Below are 23,538 nucleotides of genomic sequence, written 5' to 3' on the forward strand. Positions count from 1 at the left end.
CTATAATTACACATTTGCTTGAGCATAGCAATAGTGTGAAAGTAATTAGATTCGTGCTGTTTGTTTATTTTCAGCTTATATTTTAAAATGTGCTGAAAGTCAGTTATTAATATTGTCTTATCCTTGCCTGCAGCAAGAAATATTTTGGTTTGATTTTGCATCACAAGATAAAAAAATTTGTAATGAAACAATTCCAACTGATTTCTCAAGAACCTGCTATATTGAAAGTTAAATCTCAGCACATGGCTCCCACTCCGAGGTCTCAGCTAATGGAAACAATGAACAGCCAGCCCGCGTAGACCCAGGTTCGTTCCCTGGTGCTGTGGGACACTACAATTAGCTTCTGCATTGTGGGGGGTGGGTCAGGAAGGGGGTTAGGGAAGTGAGCCAAGGTTCCTATTTCTAATTATAGGTTGAACCTCCCTTGTCCGAACCGTCGGGACCTGGCCTGCTCTGGATAAGGGATTTTTCTGGACAAGGGATGGTCACCTTAAATTGGATGGTACAGGTACTGAGCAAGGGGATATCGGGGCTGGTTGGCTTGGGGGGTTTGGGATGGCGGATCGTGGGATCAGGCCAGCGATTGCGGGAGTCGGCATCGGGGAAGGACTTCAATTTGTCCATGTCGGAGTTCTACGCATGTGCCACCCGGTGGCCAGGAATGGTTCTGGACGAGGGGTGGTTCCGGATAAGGGAGTTCTGGATAAGGGAGGTTCAACCTGTACCATCCACTGCCCCCTGCTGGAAGTGCATGTGTGTCTGTTTCTCTCGCTCTGTCTGTCCCTCGCTCTCTCTGTGTATCGGTATCTCTGTCTTTTTCTCAGTGTCTCTCTGTCTCTCTCCCGCTTTCTCTCTCTGGTTATTTAGTGCAGACAGGAGGAGGCCCAACTGTGACATCCAACCATGGTTAATAATCCTGCCAACATCCAGTATCTAGACTCATGAAATTTTTCAAAAGCCTAGCAGAGCCAACACTTGTATGTAGAAGAAATCATCAGCGAAATCAAATTAGTTCACAATGGAGCATGTTAGCATTAATAACATAAGTGATGTAAAATTTAAATTATATTAATTTAACAAACGTCACGTAGTGCAAAAAGTTCCGAGCATTCAGTGCCTGTAGCACACCATTATAAATGTGGTTTTCTGTTCTCTTAACAAAAGTTGCAATTTTCTTTCAAATTAGAACAAACACCATTTTCACAATGTTACTTATGTAGTAGTTGACTTGAGAGATTTGGCAGTTTTGGGCATACTGCTCAGTGAAACAGCAAAAACGTCAATTCAATCGACTTCCCCTCCCCCACCCCAGCTCCAGGTCAGAGCAGTTTGTAAAGGCTTCACACAGTGGATGTGGCAGAAAGAAAGAAAGATTTGTATTTATAATAGAGTCTTTCGTGACCTCGGATATCCCAAAGCACATCACAGCCAATGAAGTACTTTTGAAGTGTAGTCACTGTTGTAGGAAACGTGGCAGACAATCTGAGCACAGCAAGCTCCCACAAACAGCAATGTGATAATGATCAGATAATCTGTGGTGATGGTTGAGGGATTAATATTGTCCAAGATACCAGGGTGAACTCCCACCACTTCTTCTGAATAGTGTCATGGGATCTTTTACGTCCACCCTGAGAGGGCAGGCATGGTCTAAGTGTAACGTGTGATCTGAAAGACAGCACCTCTGTCGGTGCAGCATTTCCTCAATACTGCACTAGATTTTGTGCTCGGGTCTCTGCAGTGAGACTTGAACCCACAACCTTCTGACTCAGGCGAGCGTGCTACCCACTGAGCATGGGATGATACTTTACACCGAGACAGCTAATAAAGTGACTCATTAAAAGCTCGGAGTGCTCGATTGTCACCCATGGTCTTCTGACCCAGAGAGTGCTATCACTGAGCCACAGCTGACGCCTTTTTTTTTATTACTTCAGTTGATGACATTGTCAACAGCTATTCAGAATGTTTCTTGACTAGTTTTTCCCTAGCAATCTCCTACTCAGAGCCACATCAGGGTTACAGACAGTACGTAAACAAAACACATTAGGCAGAAGCCCATAGTTGCAGAACTGAATATCGACCAGAATCACTTGGAGAGTGATTTGTAGATAAATGACATTTCCTTTTACTCTGTACCGACACCCCTGGCATTATTCAAGTGTACAGAATAACTCGATTGGTAGACTTTCCAGTAGTCAAATGCTGTTTTGCAAAGATATTGTGCTAACGATTCCTGACATTTTAATGCGTTGTTCACTGTAATGAAAGGAAAAGCAATTAAAAGCTTTCGCAGCTGTTCAGATAGCTGCATAAACCCCTGACGGATTATTAACACTAAGACTTCAATATTAAATGCGACCACCCCCTCCTCTCCCTGGGTCCCACCCCCCACTATGACGGGCAGGAGAGGGTCGGAGGAAGCGGGGTTAAATGGTCAAAAGTGCGCAAAGCGACTCTAACCCGCCGTACCCACGCCTAGCCACTTTTGTGCGGTGGTTATTGGGGCCTCACGGTGGGATCTCATTAACATTTTTAAATTGGGCTCCTATAGTGCAGTTGAGAGCCAGATTTAAAATTCACCGTTGCTGCGTCAGTTTCCCCAGGGTTGGAAAACCCGGCAGTGAAAAGGAGACGGAAGCTGCCTGATCCACAAGGTAAATCCCTTTTACAGCACTCTTTGTGGGCCAGGGGGAACAGGAGTGCTGCCCCTGGCCCCTCAAGCAAACCTGTGGCCTCCCTTCTGCCGAGCAAAGTCTTTCTCTTTACCCTGCCTCCCCCCCTCCTGATTACCAACCTCTCCCCCGCTCCAGCCCCGATATCCTCTCTCTCTACCTTACCTTCCCCGACTACGATGTCCAATCTCCCCATACCCACCTCTTGCAGCAATGACAGAACTCCCCCAGCCGATTGCAGGGGACCATTCTCCTGCCGCTGTTTTTCCCTCCCACCCCACCCACTTGGTTGTCCATTTGTCCATCTGCCAAGCATAAAACAGATTCAAAAATGATAATGAAGTCCTGCTGTTAAGTACGGCAGGACCTCCGCATCTCTGGCTTTACCAGGTTCTTCGGCCATTTTAGGCCTTCCCTGAAAATATCGGACGACGTGGTTGGTGTTACAGACCCCCAACACAAATGGGAGTTATTAATATTGCCCTCCTGGCCAGCCTGTCATCTACCATCCTCCATGAACTTTAGCTCATCCAAAATTTTGCTGTCCATATCCTATCTCGCACTTGTGCCGTACACCCAGCACCCCTGTGCTCGCTGACCTACATTTGCTCTGGACCGGCAACACCTCAATTTTAAAATACTGATCTCTGTAACCTCCTCCAGCCCTTCAACCCTCCGAGATTGTTGCGCTCCTCCAAATCTGGCCACTTGTGCATCTCTGATTTTCAATGTTTCACCATTGGCGGCCGTGCCTTCAGCTGCGTGGGCTCTAAGCTTCTAGTATTCCTTCCTCAACCTCGGCTTCTCCAGCTCTCTTTCCTTCTTTAAGACACCCTTTAAAACCTACCTCTTTGACCAAGCATTTGCTCATTTGATATCTCCTTATGTAGTTCGGTATCAAATTTTTCTGATTACGTTTCTGTGAAGTACCTTGGAATGTTTTACTATGGTAAAGGTGCTATATAAATGCAAGTTGTCGTTGTTGCATTACTGCATTAAACTTAAAAATAAAATCTCTATTAATGTGATCTATCAATTCCTTTTCTTTTTAAAAAGCTCAGTGTTTCTAATGGTCTGCCTGTGACAATACAAGAATCCAAGATGAGATATAAAGTTACACATATACCTTTGCACCCTGCTGTCACTAACCTGTCGATTAGGAGCGCACTGTGTGTTGAACTCGATTTATTATTGATTGTGCAATTCCAGCAGCAACAAACTGGATAAGTTGCATTGCGGGGTGGTGGGGAAAATGGAGCCTTTATCATTTTGAAAATAATTAAAAGCGACGGACAGATGCTCGCAACGTCCATGCTATTTTCACGTGAATAGATTGATGGACTTTATCACCCACCCACTGCATGTCTGTGGTTCTACACAAAGGCCCCCCTCCCTAGAGCAAACACACTCTTGCATCGCTCGTTCCACATGAACTACAAAACAGGATACAGACTGGCTGGCTTCCAGACTGCCACCCAAACAGAATCGCTTCAACTGTAATTTGCTCCTGTTGATTTGCAATAATTTATTGTTCAAATCAAAACATTTGAATTATACAATTTAACTGAAACAACGCAGGAGGCTCTTTTTTGTTTACACGTTTTCAGTTCAACTGAACATTCAAATTAAGCAACTTTAAACTAAGCGTAGACTGTATTTGTTACTACTTAAAAAAAAAATTACACTCAGTAAGGGTAAGAAACTGTTTATATACTTTTAAATAAAAGCTTTAAATCTGGAATTCAGTGTTGGCCTACCTGGATTTTAATCAGGCCCGCGAATTAGAATAGCTGGGTGATGCTGGAGGCAGGATTCATCCATTTGAGAATAGGGAAATAATTTAACAATCCCAACAATAACTTGCACCTTAACATAGTAAAATATCCCAAGGCGCTTCACAGGAACGTTATCAAACATTAAATAAAATCTGACACCTCGAGCCACGTAAAGAGATATTAGGATAGATGATCAAAAGCTTGGTCAAAGAGGTAGATTTAAAAGGGGTAAAGGGGCAGAGAGGATTAGGGAGGAAATCCCAGAGCTTAGGGCCTAGGCAGCTAGCGGCATGGCTGCCAATGATGAATCAATGAAAATCGGGATTGCACTAGAAGCCAGAATTGGAGGAGCGCAGAGATCTGGCAGGGTTGTAGGGCTAAAGGAGCAACTGCTTGTTTGACCGACATTTATCATAAAGTTTGCCTTGATATGTGATTCAAGATGGCAAATGATTATCCAATGTGTAGAGTCTAATGGTACCGCTGTATATCTGTTGTTATGGTGCTGATTATTGGACACTCCGTCTCCCTGTAACCCATCTGTAGGTTGCTGAATATGTAACATTTTTAATACTCCTCAGTGGATGTCACCGTATGGTATCCTAAGCTCAGTTTACCAGGGAAACACAGAAGCAGAAGAACATAAGAATTAGGAACAAGAGTAGGCCATCTAGCCCCTCGAGCCTGCTCCGCCATTCAAAAAGATCATGGCTGATCTGGCCGTGGACTCAGCTCCACTTACCCGCCCGCTCCCCATAATCCTTAATTCCCTTATTGGTTAAAAATCTATCCATCTGTAATTTGAATACATTCAATGAGCTAGCCTCAACTGCTTCCCTGGGCAGAGAATTCCAGATTCACAACCCTCTGGGAGAAGAAATGCCTTCTCAACTCAGTTTTAAATTGGCTCCCCCATATTTTGAGGCTGTGCCCCCTAGTTCTAGTCTCCCCGACCAGTGGAAACAACCTCTCTGCCTCTATCTTGTCTATCCCTTTCATTATTTTAAATGTTTCTATAAGATCACCCCTCATCCTTCTGAACTCCCAACGAGTAAAGACCCAGTCTACTCAATCTATCATCATAAGGTAACCCCCTCATCTCCGGAATCAGCCTAGTGAATCGTCTCTGTACCCCCTCCAAAGCTAGTATATCCTTCCTTAAGTAAGGTGACCAAAACTACACGCAGTACTCCAGGTGCGGCCTCACCAATACCCTGTATAGTTGCAGCAGGACCTCCCTGCTTTTGTACTCCATCCCTCTCGCAATGAAGGCCAATATTCCATTCGCCTTCCTGATTACCTGCTGCACCTGCAAACTAACTTTTTGGGATTCATGCACAAGGACCCCCAGGTCCCTCTGCACCGCAACATGTTGTAATTTCTCCCCATTCAAATAATATTCCCTTTTACTGTTTTTTTTCCAAGGTGGATGACCTCACATTTTCCGACATTGTATTCCATCTGCCAAACCTTAGCCCATTCGCTTAACCTATCTAAATCTCTTTGCAGCCTCTCTGTGTCCTCTACACAACCCGCTTTCCCACTAATCTTTGTGTCATCTGCAAATTTTGTTACACTACACTCTGTCCCCTCTTCCAGGTCATCTATGTACATTGTAAACAGTTGTGGTCCCAGCACCGATCCCTGTGGCACACCACTAACCACCGATTTCCAAACCGAAAAGGATCCATTTATCCCGACTCTGCTTTCTGTTAGCCAGCCAATTCTCGATCCATGCTAATACATTTCCTCTGACTTCGCGTACCTTTATCTTCTGCAGTAATCTTTTGTGTGGCACCTTATCGAATGCCCATTGGTACACCTCTATCTACCATGCTCGTTATATCCTCAAAGAATTCCAGTAAATTAGTTAAACATGATTTCCCCTTCATGAATCCATGTTGCGTCTGCTTGATTGCACTATTCCTATCTAGATGTCCCACTATTTCTTCCTTAATGATAGCTTCAAGCATTTTCCCCACTACAGATGTTAAACTAACCGGCCTATAGTTACCTGCCTTTTGTCTGCCCCCTTTTTTAAACAGAGGCGTTACATTAGCTGCTTTCCAATCCGCTGGTACCTCCCCAGAATCCAGAGAATTTTGGTAGATTATAACGAATGCATCTGCTATAACTTCCGCCATCTCTTTTAATACCCTGGGATGCATTTCATCAGGACCAGGTGACTTGTCTACCTTGAGTCCCATTCGCCTGTCCAGCACTACCTCCATAGTGATAGTGATTGTCTCAAGGTCCTCCCTTCCCACATTCCTGTGACCAGCAATTTTTGGCATGGTTTTTGTGTCTTCCACTGTGAAGACCGAAGCAAAATAAGGTCTCAGCCATTTCCACATTTCCCATTATTAAATCCTCCTTCTCATCTTCTAAGGGACCAACATTTACTTTAGTCACTCTCTTCCGTTTTATATATCGGTAAAAGCTTTTACTATCTGTTTTTATGTTTTGCGCAAGTTTACTTTCGTAATCTATCTTTCCTTTATTGCTTTCTTAGTCATTCTTTGCTATCATTTAAAATTTTCCCAATCTTCTAGTTTCCCACTAACCTTGGCCACCTTATACGCATTGGTTTTTAATTTGATACTCTCCTTTGTTTCCTTGGTTATCCACGGCTGGTTATCCCTTCTCTTACCGCCCTTCTTTTTCACTGGAATATATTTTTGTTGAGCACTATGAAAGAGCTTCTTAAAAGTCCTCCACTGTTCCTCAATTGTGCCACCGTTTAGTCTGTGTTCCCAGTCTAGCATAGTACGCTCGTTTGAGACACTACTTCCTCAGCCTCAATCTGTATTACAAATTCAACCATACTGTGATCACTCATTCCGAGAGGATCTTTTACTAGGAGATCGTTTATTATTCCTGTCTCATTACACATGACCAGATCTAAGATAGCTTGCTCCCTTTTAGGTTCTGAAACATACTGTTCTAAGAAACAATCTGGTATGCATTCTATGAATTCCTCCTCCAGGCTACCCCGTGCGATTTGATTTGACCAATCGATATGTAGGTTAAAATCCCCCATGATTACTGCCGTTCCTTTTTCACATGCCTCTATTATTCCCTTGATTATTGTCCGCCCCACCGTGAAGTTATTATTTGGGGGCCTATAAACTACGCCCACCAGTGACTTTTTCCCCTTACTATCTCTAATCTCCACCCACAATGATTCAACATTTTGTTCATTAGAGCCAATATCATCTCTCACAACTGCCCTGATATCATCCTTTATTAACAGAGCTACCCCACCTCCTTTCCCTTCTTGTCTATCTTTCCGAATTGTCAGATACCTCTGTATGTTTAATTCCCAGTCTTGGCCACCCTGCAACCACGTTTCTCTAATGGCCACCAAATCATATAAATTTGTAATGATTTGTGCCGTCAACTCATTTACTTTATTTCGAATGCTGCAACGTTTCCCAAATCCTGCAACGTTTAAACACTTTTCTGCCACGCCTCCCTTTATTACTCTGTTTAGTGGTGACCAAGATAATTTTACCCACAAGAACCATAAACTTTTTGCACTCAGTTACTAATTCCTGACATGCATTTTAATCAGAATGAAGACAGTGATACTAACCAGCTGACATTAGCGTAATCCAGCAGGTAGATTAAATAATTAAGGGAACAATTGCAAGCGCACAATCTAATCTCGAATGTTTCAGTCACATCCATGAAGCTCTCCACCTTTGCTGTTGTATTTCTTGATCAGACCATGGCTGCTGTTCTGTATGGGGGTGGGGAAGATGAAAGTGACTATGGGCAATGCGTTAACAGCATGTATGGCTGCACTTTATGACTAGTGCTCTGCATCATCTATTCTATTTTAAATGAATGCTAAGAAGAATTAGAACAAAGGAAAGCACATTATGTGTACAGAGAATAGGAAGGCTTTTGTTTACGAATGATTTATGCGCAATGCTCCTTCTGCATCAGACAGGAGACTGATGGTTGACCCAGAGAGCTCAAAGATGCACAGTTTGTTGTCCCTCCACACTTTCCATCGTTCTTGCACTTTTATCTCGGTGTGTGTATGATTTTCCAGGCCTTGTTTTCATCCTCTGCATCTATCACATCAACTGAGGAGAGAGAGAAAGAGATTGCAGAGATAGTCCTGACTGCTTTAATGATTAGAATCAACCCACTACCCCCGATGACCCAATACTGGGAATAAACAGGCATGCATTTCAGCCTGATAATGAAACCAGATTATTCTTTCATTTGAGAAGTAAAGCTCATTATAAATTAAATAAGGAGTACTGCTGCTCCCTAAACACTGTCGAGCACAGCAACTGTATCTAATTGCACAGTAAACCTTTCACGGAGACGTTTCCGTGTATGATAGTTTTTTTTTCTTGCTGCTATTCTAGAAGGTAAGTAACATTGCTTGAGTTTCTTGATTATAAAATGTGCATGTTTTGGTCATGTATTATTTTAGCTTGCTGCCGGAAAGGAAATGTAAATTTGAAGCATATTTCCTCTTGACAGGTAGCTTGTGTTTAGAATGCCACTTTACAGGAATATTTTGGACTAAGACGCTTCGATGGGTTATTGTGGAGAATTTGTACAAAAGTAGCAGACCATCCCACACCATATCTAACTTTTCAATTTGCAAACCATAGTTGTGGTAGCTGGTTTCCCAATTAGGAGTGCTGTCTTCATTGCAGTGGTGCTAAAATAGAGTTTATTTCATCAGCTTCAGTTCCCAGTACCTTCCCTCCCTTCCCCATGGTATATGTACTGTGGCTGATCATGGAAATTCCATGTTTTAGTGCTCAGCTGTAGAAATGCTGCAATCTTCTGGACACATTTTCAGAGAGACATCCATGGCACAGCTGGCCTCCGTTTAGGACTGCTGAGGCCAACTGTAGGTCTGCTGTTGCTGCCCGAGAAAACTCAGTTCAGACTGGCCGTTGAACTTGGTGACTTCACGGTCTGCCTGTCTCCGTTCTGTAATGCGCAGTGCCTTTGCCAAACCAGCTGTTGTTGGAACGTTCAATTGAGCTGCTGGCTGGCCCAAAACCGAGGAGTCCCTCGGCAAGTCTGGGCACTTGAAGCAGCAAGTCGCCAGAGGAAGCAGAGATTAAGAAGGAAATCTCTCATCCCTCGTGCAAAGTGGGAGAAATTTGTCATGCTCCTCGATCAGTTGATGTGGGGCATTACTTTGTATTGGAAAATCCTCCCACTTGTATTCACCTTTAAGTTGTTTCTTGTTTCAATAGTGAGTATTTCCACTAGATCCAAGTGAGTCTTTGCAATAAATCAGGATCTGTGTAGTTTTCTGCTGAGCGCAAGAGTCCTGTGTCATAACCCCAGTGAGTGAATAGTCAGAGGTGATTAGAACACAAGAAACCAGTAACTGAAAAATGAACCCTATGCATCATCTTTAAAAAAAAATTCAGAGTTGTCTTCCCGTTCATTCCCCTCCAGAGTTGAGCATTTTTCTGGTGGCATTGGGAATTGAATCGCAGTCGACATGGTTGCAGTTTATATATTAACCTGCACTGTGGGCTTCCTCCTGTCTCAATGGGCGAATATCCTGTGTGGTGCAGTCTGAAGTTGTACACACCAGGAAGGTCCCAGGTTCAATCCTTCATCTGTTCTGAGTTAGACGATCTCAACAGGCTGGCCGCAGGGATGTCGCAGGAAGGAGGTAAAATCAGCCATTTGGTATTTCCCATCTCTGAACATGATCAAATAATTGCTACTGAAAAGAACACGTATATGAACGCCAACAATAACCGGTATTTGTATAGCGCCTTGAATCTAGCAAAATGTCCAAAGAAGAAAAAATCGAACGGGTGCCAAGCGGAACAGTGTCGGCCGTAGTTCAGTTGGTAGCACACTCGCCTCTGAATCAGAAGGCCGTGGGTTCAAGCCCCACTCTAGACACTTGAGCACATAATCTAGGCTGACACTTCCACCAGTACTGAGGGAATGCTGCACTGTCGTAGGCCCCATCTGCCCTCTCTGGGAGGTAAAAGATCACATGGCACTTGTCGAAGAACAGCAGAGAGTTCACCCTGGTGTCCTTGCCAATATTTATCCCTCAACCAACATTGCTAAAACTGATTATCTGGCCATTATCTCACTGCTGTTTATGGGACCTTGCCGCATTTCCTAGATAACAACAGGGACTACACTTCAAAGGTACTTCATTAATTCTAATGTGCTTTGGGACGTCCTGAGGTCGTGAAAGTCGCTATATACATGTAAGTCTTCCTTCCTTTTTTTTTATAACCGGAGGAATTGGTAGTGGTGAACAGAAGCTTGGTCTAAGGGACAGGTTTTGAAGAGGCATTTTTAAGGCAGAGAAAAGTGAGTGAGGGGAAGGATAAAGGGAGAATAAAGTCAAGGTCACTGAAGGCCCTACCACCACTGGTGGGGTGATGGGAAGGGAGTTGCACAGATGGCCAGAGTTAACAAAGGTAAGACTGGAGGAGGAGGTTACACAGGTAGGTAGGGCCTTGCAGTGAAAATAAAGATGTGGACTTAAATTTAGTAGGTTGAGAGATAGGAAGCTGGTGTAGGTTTTTAAAAATTCATTCTCAGAATTTATGTGTTGCTAGCAAGGCCAGCATTTATTGCTCATCCCTAGTTGCCCTCGAGAAGGCGGTGGTGAATCACTGTAGTCACATGGTGAAGGTGCTCCCATAAGTTAAGTGGGGAGTTCCAGGATTGTGACCCAGCGACGATAAAGGAATGACGATATACACTCCAAGTCAGGATGATGTGTGACGTGGAGGTGATGGTGTTCCTATGTACCTGCTGCCTTTGTCCTTCTAGGTAGTGGAAGTTGAGGGTTTGGGAGGTGCTGTCGAAGAAGCAATCAGCAACGACGGGGTATTGGGTGAATGGGGTTTCCAGTTTGTCTGGGATGCCCTCCACAGTCTAACAGCCTGCCGCTACTTGCCAATTCGATGCTTCAAATGAAGAACGACCAGAGGGTTGCTGATATTCATGGATCCGCACTTCAGCATAGATCAGTACCTTGGAGGGGAGAAAATTGCGGGGAAAAAAAGAATTCTAATCAACGCCAACAAAGAAGTGGATGGACGACAGAAACAACTGTCAGTTATTTGAAATGTTCCATTATTTGCTGCTTTTAAATTTCACACAACAACAAAAAAATTACTGCCATCTTCAAAATGTCTCAATTTAAAAATTCTCATTCTTGTTTTCAAATCCCTCCATGGCCTCATCTCTTCCTATCTCTGTAATCTTGTCCATCCCAACAATCCTCACAGATTTCTGCGCTCCTCCAATTCTCTTGCACATCCTCGATGTTCATTGTCCCACTATTGGCAGCCGTGCCATCAGTTGCCTAGGCTCTAAACTTTGGAATTCTCTCCCTAAACCTGTCGGTCTTTCTGTCTCTCTCTCTCCTCCTTTCAGACGCTCCTTAAAACCAACTCTTTGATTAAGCTTTTGATTATCTGTCCTAATATCTCCTTATGTGACTTGGTGTAAAATTTTGTTTGATTATGCTCCTTGGGACAATTTACTATGTTAAAGGCTCAGTGGGATGTCCCTTGTTTTTTGTTGCATAAATCAATGATTTAGACTTCAATATAGGGGGCATGATTAAGAAGTTTGAAGATGATAGAAAAATTGGCTGTGCAGTTGATAGCGAGGAAGAAAGCTGTAGACTGCAGAAAGATATCGATGGACTGGTCATGTGGGCAGAAAAGTGGCAAATGGAATTCAATCCGGAGAAGTGTGAGGTAATGCATTTGGGGAGGACTAACAAGGCAAGGGAATACACAATGGCCCAAAAATTGCGGTCGGTGACTTCCTGCAGGCGGATACCTCTGACCAAAATTTTTTTACGAAAGTACCTGGAGTAACGTATACTTGCGGTCCGAGGCCTCCATTCGCAGCCCAGCGTATGGGTTCACTCATCCCAGGAACGTAAGTGCAACCTGGGATCACGTGGGCCTGGACCAGCAATGAACATGGAGTATTCTCATTGATAATGGGAGCTCCATTTCTATGAGCTATCATTACTATCAATGAGAATACCCCCCAAAACACAGAAACACAATACAGAAATAAAAAAACACCCCACATATTTAAAATTAATCAAAATTGAATTTAATTAAATGTTTTAGACAACCAAAAAAATTTGAATTTTTTAAATGTTTTAATAGGGGTAAAAATAAACTTACTTTAATGGACAGAGTTTTTAATATAAAAATGAGTGATAAAATGTAATTTTTCTATCTTTCAAAACTCTTACGCTGGTAAAAGTAGGCGATACACCTGCTTTTACCAGGCTTAAGAGTTTGAAGGACATTCGCTGGGCAGGAGTTGGGCAAATAGCCCAATCTCGGCCGTGTGAATATCCTTCTCCCGGGGAGGCCTCTTCAGGTGCGTGCATATCATAAGCACCGGAGAAGCCGCAATTTCCGGCCCAACAAATTATAAGCTACTGAGAAGTGGAGTGCATGTCCACAGATCCCTGAAGGTAGCAGGACAGGTAGTTAAGGTGGTTAAGAAGGCATACTTTCCTTTATTAGCCAAGGCATAGAATATAAGAGCAGGGAGGTAATGCTTGAACTGTATAAAACACTAGTTAAGCCAAAGCTACAGTACTGCATACAGTTCTGGTCACCATATCACAGGAAGGATGTGATCACACTATAGAGGGTACAGAGGAGATTTACGAGAATGTTGCCAGGACTGCAGAATTTTAGCTGAGGAAAGATTGGATAGGCTGGGGTTGTTTTCTTTGGAACAGACGAGGCTGAGAGAAGACTTGATTGAGGTGTATAAAATTATGAGGGGCCTCGATAGAGTGGATAGGAAGGACCTGTTTCCCCTAGCAGAGAGGTCAATAACCAGGGGGCATAGATAAGAACATAAGAAATAGGAGCAGGAAAAGGCCATACGGCCCCTCGAGCCTGCTCCGCATTTAATACGATTTAAAGTAATTGGAAGAAGGATTAGAAGGAAGTTGAGAACTTTTTTCACCCATAGGATGGTGGAGTCTGGAACTGACTGCCTGAAAGGGTGGTAGAGGCAAAAACCCTCATCACATTTAAAAAATACTTGGATATGCACTTGAAGTGCAGTAACCTACAAGGCTAAGGACTAAGAGCTGGAAAGTGGGGTTAGGCTGGATAGCTCTTTTTCGGCTGGCTCAGACATGATGGGATGAATGGCCTCCTGTGCTGTAAATTTCTATGATTCTATACAAATTCAAGTTGTTTTTGTAGTGAGTCCTATAATCTCATTCACTCCCTCCTATAGGGCCCAAGTTTCCACATGATTCGCGCCTGATTTTTAGGAGCAACTGGTGGAGAACGGACTATTTTAGAAATCGCAATTCTCCACATTTTTTTTCTGCAGTTCTAGTCAGGTAGAACAGTTCTAGTTTAGAACAGAATTTTTTCTTCAAAAGGGGGCGTGTCCGGCCACTGACGCCTGATTTCAAAGTTTCCACAGTGAAAATGTACTCCAAACTAAAGTAGAATGGAGCCAGTGAAGATTTTTGTAGAACTGAAAAAACCTGTTCTACACATTAAAAAATCTCGGGTCGGGGGGAGCGGGTGTCGGGTCGGAGCGGAGCGGGTCTCGGGTCGGGGCGGGGGGGGGAGGGGGAGCGGGTGTCGGGTCCGGGGGGGGAGCGGGTCTTGGGTCCGGCGGGGGGGGGGGGAGCGGGTGTCTGGCCGGGGGGGGGGGAGCGAGTGTCGGGTCTGGTTGGGGGGTGGGGGGGGAGCAGGAGCTGGCCGTGGGAGGAGCCTCATTCACGCAGCCCCAGTGAGGCCATTGGGCCAGGGCTAGGGGCTGCGTGCTTCGGGCCCCTCCCACACAGTTCGGCGCCTGGAGCTACTGCACTTGCGTGCCGACTGTAGCGCGCATGTGCAGAGGTCCCGGCACTGTTTTCAGCACCGGGACCTGGCTCCGCCCCCCCCCACAGCTCGTGCTGGCTGCGCCGAGGGCCAGAGGACCTGTAAGTAGGTGGAGAATACCGAGGATTTTTTTAGGCGCCGTTTTAGGCGCGAAAAACGGGCGCCCAGCTCGGAGGGGCGCCCGCTTTTTTTCTTGTGGAAACTTGGGCCCATAGTGCTCTGCAACCGAAACTACATTTCTTTATTGCCAATTTATTTTGTTTTCCATTGAACTCTGGTTGCATTGACAAACTGGAGCGAACTACCTAAAAATCATAATACAAGTAAGTAGTGGGCTTAATAACCAAAGTTGTTAGGGTCCATACTGGCTGTAAACGCATGTTTCATTTGTATCCTGACTGAAGGGCTGCGACGAATAACAATGAACTTTAAACAAATATTCACCTCACACAGCCATGGTAAATAGTAGAGAGCAATGCATCACAGGGGATTTTTCTACTCGATTGGATATATTGGCTGTCTGTTGAAATATTACCAAGACAGCAATATCGCCCACTTGCAATACTGCTCTCCAGGGTGGCATTGACAACCAATAAATAGGGAGGTCTTTTACCTGCTGAGCCTCACTGACATTCACAGTAATCCGTATGCATTGTATTTGATGACCGGTTAAGACCTCCACTCAACTCTTTGCTGTCAGGTTTAGACCCAAGTACAAGGTATCGGGGCTGGCTCAATGGTAGCACTCACAACTGAGTCAGATGGTTGTGGGTTCTGAGCATTTGACTACGGTCACTTTTTGAAGTAGGTTTTACCAATCTTTTGACGAGTTGTCCTGTGCATATAATAATGCAAGGAGTTGTCGGTGCAGAGTAAAAGGAAACACTATTTATCTGCAAATCACTCTAAGTGACTCTGGTTGACATTCAGTTCTGCAACTCTGACCATCTGCCCTAATGTGTTTGTTTAGGTACTGTCTCTAATCCTGATGTGGCTCCCGAGCAGGAGACTGCTGGGAGGAAAAAAAGGTTCAAGAAACATTCTGAATAGCTGTAACAATGCCAGCAATTGAAGTAGGTGTCAGCTGTGGCTCAGTGGTAGCACTCTCGCCTCTGGGTAAGAAGGTTCTGGGTTGAAGCTCCACTGCAGAGACTTGAGCACATAATCTAGGCTGACACTCCAGCGCAGTATTGAGGGAGTGCCTTCTTTTGGATGAGCCTTTAAACCAAGGCCACGTCTGTCCTCTCAGGTAGATGGAACAGATTCCAGTTGAAGAGGTGCAGAGGCGTTTTCCCCTGTCTTCCGGCCAATATTTATGCTTCAAGCAATATCTCTTTTTAAAAATAAACAGATTGTCTGGTCACTCTCGCATGTTTCTTTGTGGGACATTGCCACGTTTCCCTACATTACAACAGTAACTACACTTAAAACGTGCTTAATTGGCTGTAAAGCAATTTGGGACATCCTGAGATCATGAAAGATGTTATATAAATGCAAGTTCTTATTTTCTTTTCAGTGACCTTGATAAGATGACATTTTTTAATCCATTCACAGCATAAAAGGTATAACTATAAAATGCATATGCATTTTTAAATTGAGTTTTAATTAAAATTCATTACAACCATGGGGATGCTTTTGACGATCCCCATTATTGGACTCGTGAAGACCAAGCTCTAGGTTGCCAGCAGGTTGCTGATTTCCCATTCTATCTGGGAGACCCAAGTCTGAAACTGATTTTCCAAATCCAATTCTGCACCAAAATCACATATTACCCATTCTCAAAAATGAACAGAGAAAGGGAGGGAGATATTTTAATGCCAGACAAGTAGCGCTAACCACCCCACGTAAGTTATGCCCAAGAATCTCCAGGGATGGAGCAGGACCTGCAGTTACTGCTCAATGAGCTGAGCAGCCTGGAAACATCCATCATCAATCCCCCTGGGGAGATGTTCTAACAGTAAAATCAGATGTCATTTCTCTCCCAAAAAGGACACAAACAGCATTTCATAACAGAATGGAAATCAAGTGGGCAGTCAACTTTGATCTGGAAACCATAGTAATTAAAGTTAGAGGAACAGATTATAAAGACAGCAAAGCAGGCTTCAAGACAGATGATCATAGAATAGTACAGCACAGAAGGCGACCATTTGGCCCATCAAATCTATGCCAGCTCTTTCAAAGAGCAATCCAGTTAGTCCCACCATCACTACTCTTTCCCTATATCTCTGCAATTTTTTCTCCTTCAAATATTTATCCAATTCCCTTTTGAAAGCTATGATTGAACCTGTATCCACCACCCTATCAGGCAGTGCATTCCAAATCCTAACCATTTGTTGCGTATGTCAACACTAACAAAAGCATTGTGGTTGCAGAGAGGAAGCAAATTTTGCTGGTATCTTTGCAATATTATTCACATCACATATGCTTTTAAATAATACAAGTTTATCACATTCAGTGTATCAAACTCTTTGCATGGTACTTTCGATCACTGAACAATTTGCATTTCCGTAGCACTCTTCGTGTACAAAGAGACATCTCTCAGCATTTTGTCGGGTAGTGTACACTGAGCAGGAGAGAGAGGGGGGGAGGTGGAAGGGGACAAAAGCACAGTTGAACAGAAGGACCTTGAGGTTTCTGAAGGCAAGGAGGGAGGTGATCAGGCAAAGGTACTGAGGGAACAAGCTTCAGAAGGTTGGCGCATAGTGCCTTAAAGTGGAGTGAAGTGAGTTGGGAATAAGAAGTACTTGCTAAAGGATTCCACTGTGAATTTAAGTGACTAGGCAATGTTGAGCACAAAATGCCAATAATAAAATATTTGCAGGAATGCTGATGCATACAAATTGCAGTTCAAGCCATTTCTTTAAATTCTTTCTTAAGGGTGATACTTTACCGATTGATTAAAATGGTGAGAATACCGGAAACTGGTCCTGCCTGCCATCTTGGTACATTGGGGAATGTGAAAGGAAATAACTTTCAAAATAAAGGAGGGTGGGCAAACATTGGAGGTGGTAAATCTTGTCATTTCTGTTCCAGTATTGTGACAAGGATTTTATTATATCGTAATAGTGGGAGAGTAAAACTTTTATATCCTGTTTCCTTGAAAACAGGAATCTTTTGAGAGCATTTTGAGCTTTATATTATTCTGGCTTCTTGTGCAACCCTGATGTATTTCATCCCATTATTGGAGGCTGTTCCTTCAGTTGTCTAGGCCCTAAGCTCTGGAATTCCCTCCCTAAACCTCTTCGCCTCGCTACCTCACTCTCCTCCTTAAAGCCTACCTCTTTGACCACGATTTTGGTCACCTGTCCTTATGTCTCCTTCTTTTGCTCGATGTCAGTTTTTGTCTGAATATGCTCCTGTGCAGCACCTTGGGATATTTTACTACATTAAAGACGCTATAATAAGTACAAGTTGTTGTACATACTGGTGGCTACCGATCTGTTACTGTTGGTAATAAGGTTATTTGAGGTGATTAATCAAGAGTATCATGCAGGAAGTGTATTAATACATCATCGAAGTGCATTGGCATCTATGTACTGAACAAGCATTGTTTCAATACTGTATTTTAAGCTTTGCAACTTGGAAACAGTACTTTGTACACTATATAAAGATACAATCTATAAATGTAATTAACATGTATTTTGCTAATTACTGTCAAACTAATGGATTGACACCAATTGGGCCATGTTAATCATGCCACAAAATTAGAGAGCGACATCGCAGTGTCATAAGTGATTTCAACACACAGAAAAATAAATTATAACTGCTGACCTGATTAGCGTATATCCCACATGTAAACTGCATGAGCCGGATTAACGTGTGTGTGCACGCATCTGTACCTATAACTCCCCTTTGCAACTGCACTTGATTTTCTAAATTATTAATGCAGCACCTGGAGCCCCTGCTGCTTCAGAGCCACTGCATGAATAGTGAGCAGATGGACTGACCAGAATTTGCCTATCTTTATTTTGTCTTTCTCTTCAGGTGATGCAAGTTGTAAAGGAGCAGATAATGAGAGCACTGACCACCAAGCCTAACTCACTGGACCAGTTCAAAAGCAAATTGCAGAACCTGAGTTACACCGAGATCCTGAAAATCCGGCAGTCCGAGAGGATGAACCAGGAGGACTTCCAGTCTCGCCCAATCCTGTACGTGCCCAACTCTTTCTAGTCTTTTTCTCTTCTTGTTGCGTGTCATTTCAAACTTTTAGGAATGGTACTCATAAATACGAAGACAATTTGCATAAACTTGGTTTGCATTCCCTTGAGTTTGGAAGGTTGACGGGTGATCTAATCAAGGTTTTTAAAATGATAAAGGGATTCGCTGGGCTAGATACAGAGAAACTATTTCCTCTGGTGGGGGAATCAAGAACAAGAGGGCACAATTTTAAATTAGAGCTAGGCCTTTCAGAAGTGAAATCAGGAAGCATTTTTTCACACACAGGGTAGTTAAAATCTAGAACTCGCCCCCTCCAAATAGGCAGTGGTTGCTGGGGGTCAATTGAAATTTTCAAGATTGAGATCAATCGCTTATCGAGAGATATGGAGCTAAGGTAGGCAAATGGAGTTGAGGTACAGATCGGCCATGATGTAATCTAATAGAATAGTGGAATAGGCTCGAGAGGCTGAATGGCCTACAACTGTTACCATTCAGTAGATGAAAAAAGACAACGGTGATTAATGCAAATGATTGCCATAAGTTAAGTACAGATCATTCACTGTAAGGAAGAGCATCTGATTCTTTTTAGCCCAATTTTCTCCCCTCCTGAAGTTGTTGGCTCTTGCATACAGTTTCACATGTAGAGCCTTCTGGTATACGTGGACAACATGGACCACTTCCTCTATCTCGGGAGCCTCCTATCAACAAGAGCAGGCATTGATGATGAGATCCAACACCGCCTCCAGCGCGCCAGTGCAGCCTTCGGCCGCCTGAGGAAAAGAGTGTTTGAAGATCAGTCCCTCAAAACTGTCACCAAGCTCATGGTCTACAGGGCCGTAGTAATACCCGCCCTCCTGTATGGCTCAGAGACGTGGACCATGTACAGTAGATACCTCAAGTTGCTGGAGAAATACCACCAACGATGTCTCCGCAAGATCCTGCAAATCCCCTGGGAGGACAAACGCACAAACATTAGTGTTCTCGTCCAGGCCAACATCCCCAGCATTGAAGCACTGACCACACTCGATCAGCTCCGCTGGGCAGGCCACGTAGTTCGCATGCCAGACACGAGACTCCCAAAGCAAGCGCTCTACTCGGAACTCGTCCACGGCAAACGAGCCAAAGGCAGGCAGAGGAACTGTTAAAAGGACAACCTCAAAGCCTCTCTGATAAAATGCGACATCCCTACTGACACCTGGGAGTCCTTGGCCATAGACCTCCCTAAGTGGAGGAAGTGCATTCGGGAGTGCGCTGAGCTCCTTGAGTATCATCGCCGAGAGCATGCAGAAATCAAGCGCAGGCAACGGAAGGAGCATGCAGCAAACCAGGCTCCCTTCCCACCCTTTCCCTCAATGACTATCTGTCCCACCTGTGACAGAGACTGTGGTTCTCTTATTGGACTGTACAGCCACCTAAGAACTCATGCTAAGAGTGGAAGCAAGTCTTCCTCGATCCCGAGGGACTGCCTATGATGATGACCATCCAAATGCCCAAATCTCATGTGATATGTTGCGGGTTATTTGAGCATGAGGGGCATCACAACCGAATCATCTTCTCATCCCAGTATCTAAATGTACATATTTTCCAATGGAAATCACTGCATATGATCAAGATGGTTTCCTTGAACAGTACATTATGGAATCAACCCGGGAGCAGGCTATCTTGGATCTGGTACTGTGTAATGAGACAGATTAGATAAATGATCTCTAGGAAAGAGTGATTGAAAGCATGGTTGAATTTCAAATTCAGTTGGAGGGTGAAAAATTTGGATCTCAAACCAGTGTCCTGATCTTAAATAAAGGTGATTACAAAGGTATGAAGGCAGAGTTGACTAAAATAGATTGGGAAAATAGATTAAAGTGTTAGATGGTTGATAAACAGTGGCAGACATTTAAGGAGATATTTCATAACTCTCAACAAAAATATATTCCAGTGAAAGACTTTTAAGAGAAGGGAGAGCCATCCGTGGTTAACTAAGCAAATAAAGTATGGTATCAAATTGAAAACAGTGGCATACAAAGTTGCCAAGATTAGTGGGAGGCCGGAGGATTGGGAAAAAAATTTTAATCAGAAAAGGACAACTAAAAAAATTATAAAGAGGGAAGATAGAGCAGCGAACCCAGGGACTGGGAGAAATTTAGAACTCAGCAGAGGAAGACAAAGGGTTTGATTAGGGCAGGGAAAATAAAGTACGAGAGGAAGCTTGCAGGGAACATTAAGGTGGATTGCAAAAGCTTCTATAGATATGTAAAGATAAAAAGGTTACTAAAGACAAACGTAGGTCCCCTGCAGTCAGAATCAAGGGAAGTCATAACGGGGAACAAAGAAATGGCAGACCAATTGAACAAGTACTTTGGTTCGGTTTTCACTAAGGAGGACACAAACAACCTTCCGGATATAAAAGGGGTCAGAGGGTCTAGTAAGAAAGAGGAACTGAGGGAAATCCTTATTAGTCGGAAAATTGTGTTGGGGAAACTGATGGGATTGAAGGCCGATAAATCCCCAGGGCCTGATGGTCTGCATCCCAGAGTACTTAAGGAGGTGGCCTTGGAAATAGCGGATGCATTGACAGTCATTTTCCAACATTCTATAGACTCTGGATCAGTTCCCAATCAGTAGCCAATGTAACCCCACTTTTTAAAAAAGGAGGGAGAGAGAAAACAGGGAATTATAGACTAGTCAGCCTGACATCAGTAGTGGGGAAATTGATGGAATCAATTATTAAGGATGTCATAGCAGCGCATTTGGAAAGAGGTGACATGATAGGTCCAAGTCAGCATGGATTTGTGAAAGGGAAATCATGCTTGACAAATCTTCTGAAATTTTTTGAGGATGTTTCCAGTGGCGTGGACAAGGGAGAACCAGTTGATGTGGTGTATTTGGACTTTCAAAAGGCTTTCAACAAAGTCCCACACAAGAGATTAGTGTGCAAAGTTAAAGCACATGGGATTGGGAGTAGTGTGCTGACGTGGATTGAAAACTGGTTGGCAGACAGGAAGCAAAGAGTAGGAGTAAATGGGTACTTTTCAGAATGGCAGGCAGTGACTAGTGGGGTACCGCAAGGTTCTGTGCTGGGGCCCCAGCTGTTTACATTGTACATTAATGATTTAGACGAGGGGATTAAATGTAGTATCTCCAAATTTGCGGATGACACTAAGTTGGGTGGCAGTGTGAGCTGCGAGGAGGATGCTATGAGGCTGCAGAGTGACTTGGATAGGTTAGGTGAGTGGGCAAATGCATGGCAGATGAAGTATAATGTGGATAAATGTGAGGTTATCCACTTTGGTGGTAAAACCAGAGAGACAGACTATTATCTGAATGGTGACAAATTAGGAAAAGGGGAGATGCAACGAGACCTGGTTGGCATGCAGGTACAGCAGGCGGTTAAGAAAGCAAATGGCATGTTGGCCTTCATAGCGAGGGGATTTGAGTACAGGGGCAGGGAGGTATTACTACAGTTGTACAGGGCCTTGGTGAGGCCACACCTGGAGTATTGTGTACAGTTTTGGTCTCCTAACTTGAGGAAGGACGTTCTTGCTATGAGGGAGTGCAGCGAAGGTTCACCAGACTGATTCCCGGGATGGCGGGACTGACATATCAAGAAAGACTGGATCAACTGGGCTTGTATTCACTGGAGTTCAGAAGAATGAGAGGGGATCTCATAGAAGCGTTTAAAATTCTGACAGGTTTAGACAGGTTGGATGCAGGAAGAATGTTCCCAATGTTGGGGAAGTCCAGAACCAGGGGTCACAGTCTAAGGATAAGGGGTAAGCCATTTAGGACCGAGATGAGGAGAAACTTCTTCACCCAGAGAGTGGTGAACCTGTGGAATTCTCTACCACAGGAAGTTGTTGAGACCAATTCACTAAATATATTCAAAAAGGAGTTAGATGTAGTCCTTATTACTAAGGGGATCAAGGGGTATGGCGAGAAAGCAGGAATGGGGTAATGAAGTGCATGTTCAGCCATGAACTCATTGAATGGCGGTGCAGGCTCGAAGGGCCGAATGGCCTACTCCTGCACCTATTTTCTATGTTTCTATGTAAACTAGCAAGAAATATTAAAACAGATAGTAAGAGCTTCTACAGGTATATAAAAAGGAAGAGAGTAGCTAAAGTAAATGTTGGTCCCTTAGAGGATGAGACTGGGGAATTAAAAATGGGGAACAGGGAAATGGCGGAAACTTTGAACAAATATTTTGCATCAGTCTTCTCGGTAGAAGACACTAAAAACATCAATAATAGATAATCAAGGTGCTATAGGGAGGGAGGAACTTTAAAACAATCACTATCACGAAAAAAAAAAGTACTCAGTAAAATAATGGAACTAAAGATGGACGAGTCCCCAGGACCTGATGGCTTGCATCCTAGGGTCTTAAAAGAAGTGGCTGCAGAGATAGTGGATGCAATAGTTTTAATCAACCGAAATTCCCTGGATTCTGGAGAGATCACAGCGAATTGGAAAACCGCAAATGTAACGCCCCTATTTTAAAAAAAGGAGAGAGACAGAAGGTAGGAAACTATAGCCTAACATCTGTCGTTGGTAAAATGCTGGAATCCATTATTAAGGAAGCAGTAGCAGGACATTTGGAAAAGCATAAAACAGTCAAGCAGAGTCAGCATGCTTTTATGAAAGGGAAATCATGTTTGACAAATTTGCTGGAGTTCTTTGAGGATGTAACGAACAGGGTGGATAAGGGGGAACCAGTGGATGTGGTGTATTTGGATTTCCAGAAGGCATTCGATAAAATGCCACATAAAGGGCCCAAGTTTCCACACGATAAAAAACAGGCGCCCCTCCGAGCTGGGCGCCCGTTTTTTGCGCCAAAAAGGGCGCCGGAAAAAAAACGCGCAATTCTGGAGCGCCCTGCAGCTCCATGTCTGCTTGGCGCGGCGCCCAGGGCGCCCTTTAATAAATAATAAATATTATTATTTGTATAATATTTGTATAAGTATAAATAAGGATTTATTATAGAATTTAATGACTTCCCTTCCCCCCCACCTCGTTCTGGACGCCTAACCTGCGCCTGATTTTTTAATGTGTAGACAAGGTTTTTTCAGTTCTACA

The 23,538-nt window shown here is 43.7% G+C and overlaps 1 protein-coding gene across 8 annotated transcripts in view; it reads left to right on the forward strand.

Annotated features, from left to right (window-relative positions):
* elmo1 (engulfment and cell motility 1 (ced-12 homolog, C. elegans)) overlaps positions 1-23,538 on the forward strand; it is a 351,421-nt gene that overhangs the window by 302,028 nt on the left and 25,855 nt on the right. For all 8 annotated transcript variants that reach the window (XM_070880592.1, XM_070880596.1, XM_070880593.1 and 5 more), the window contains one exon: positions 18,298-18,461. In XM_070880592.1, coding sequence (XP_070736693.1) covers positions 18,298-18,461 — 164 coding nt within the window. The remainder of the gene's footprint in view (positions 1-18,297; positions 18,462-23,538) is intronic.

This window comes from Pristiophorus japonicus, chromosome 5, assembly GCF_044704955.1.
Source record: "Pristiophorus japonicus isolate sPriJap1 chromosome 5, sPriJap1.hap1, whole genome shotgun sequence".
Taxonomy (NCBI): Eukaryota; Metazoa; Chordata; class Chondrichthyes; family Pristiophoridae; genus Pristiophorus; species Pristiophorus japonicus.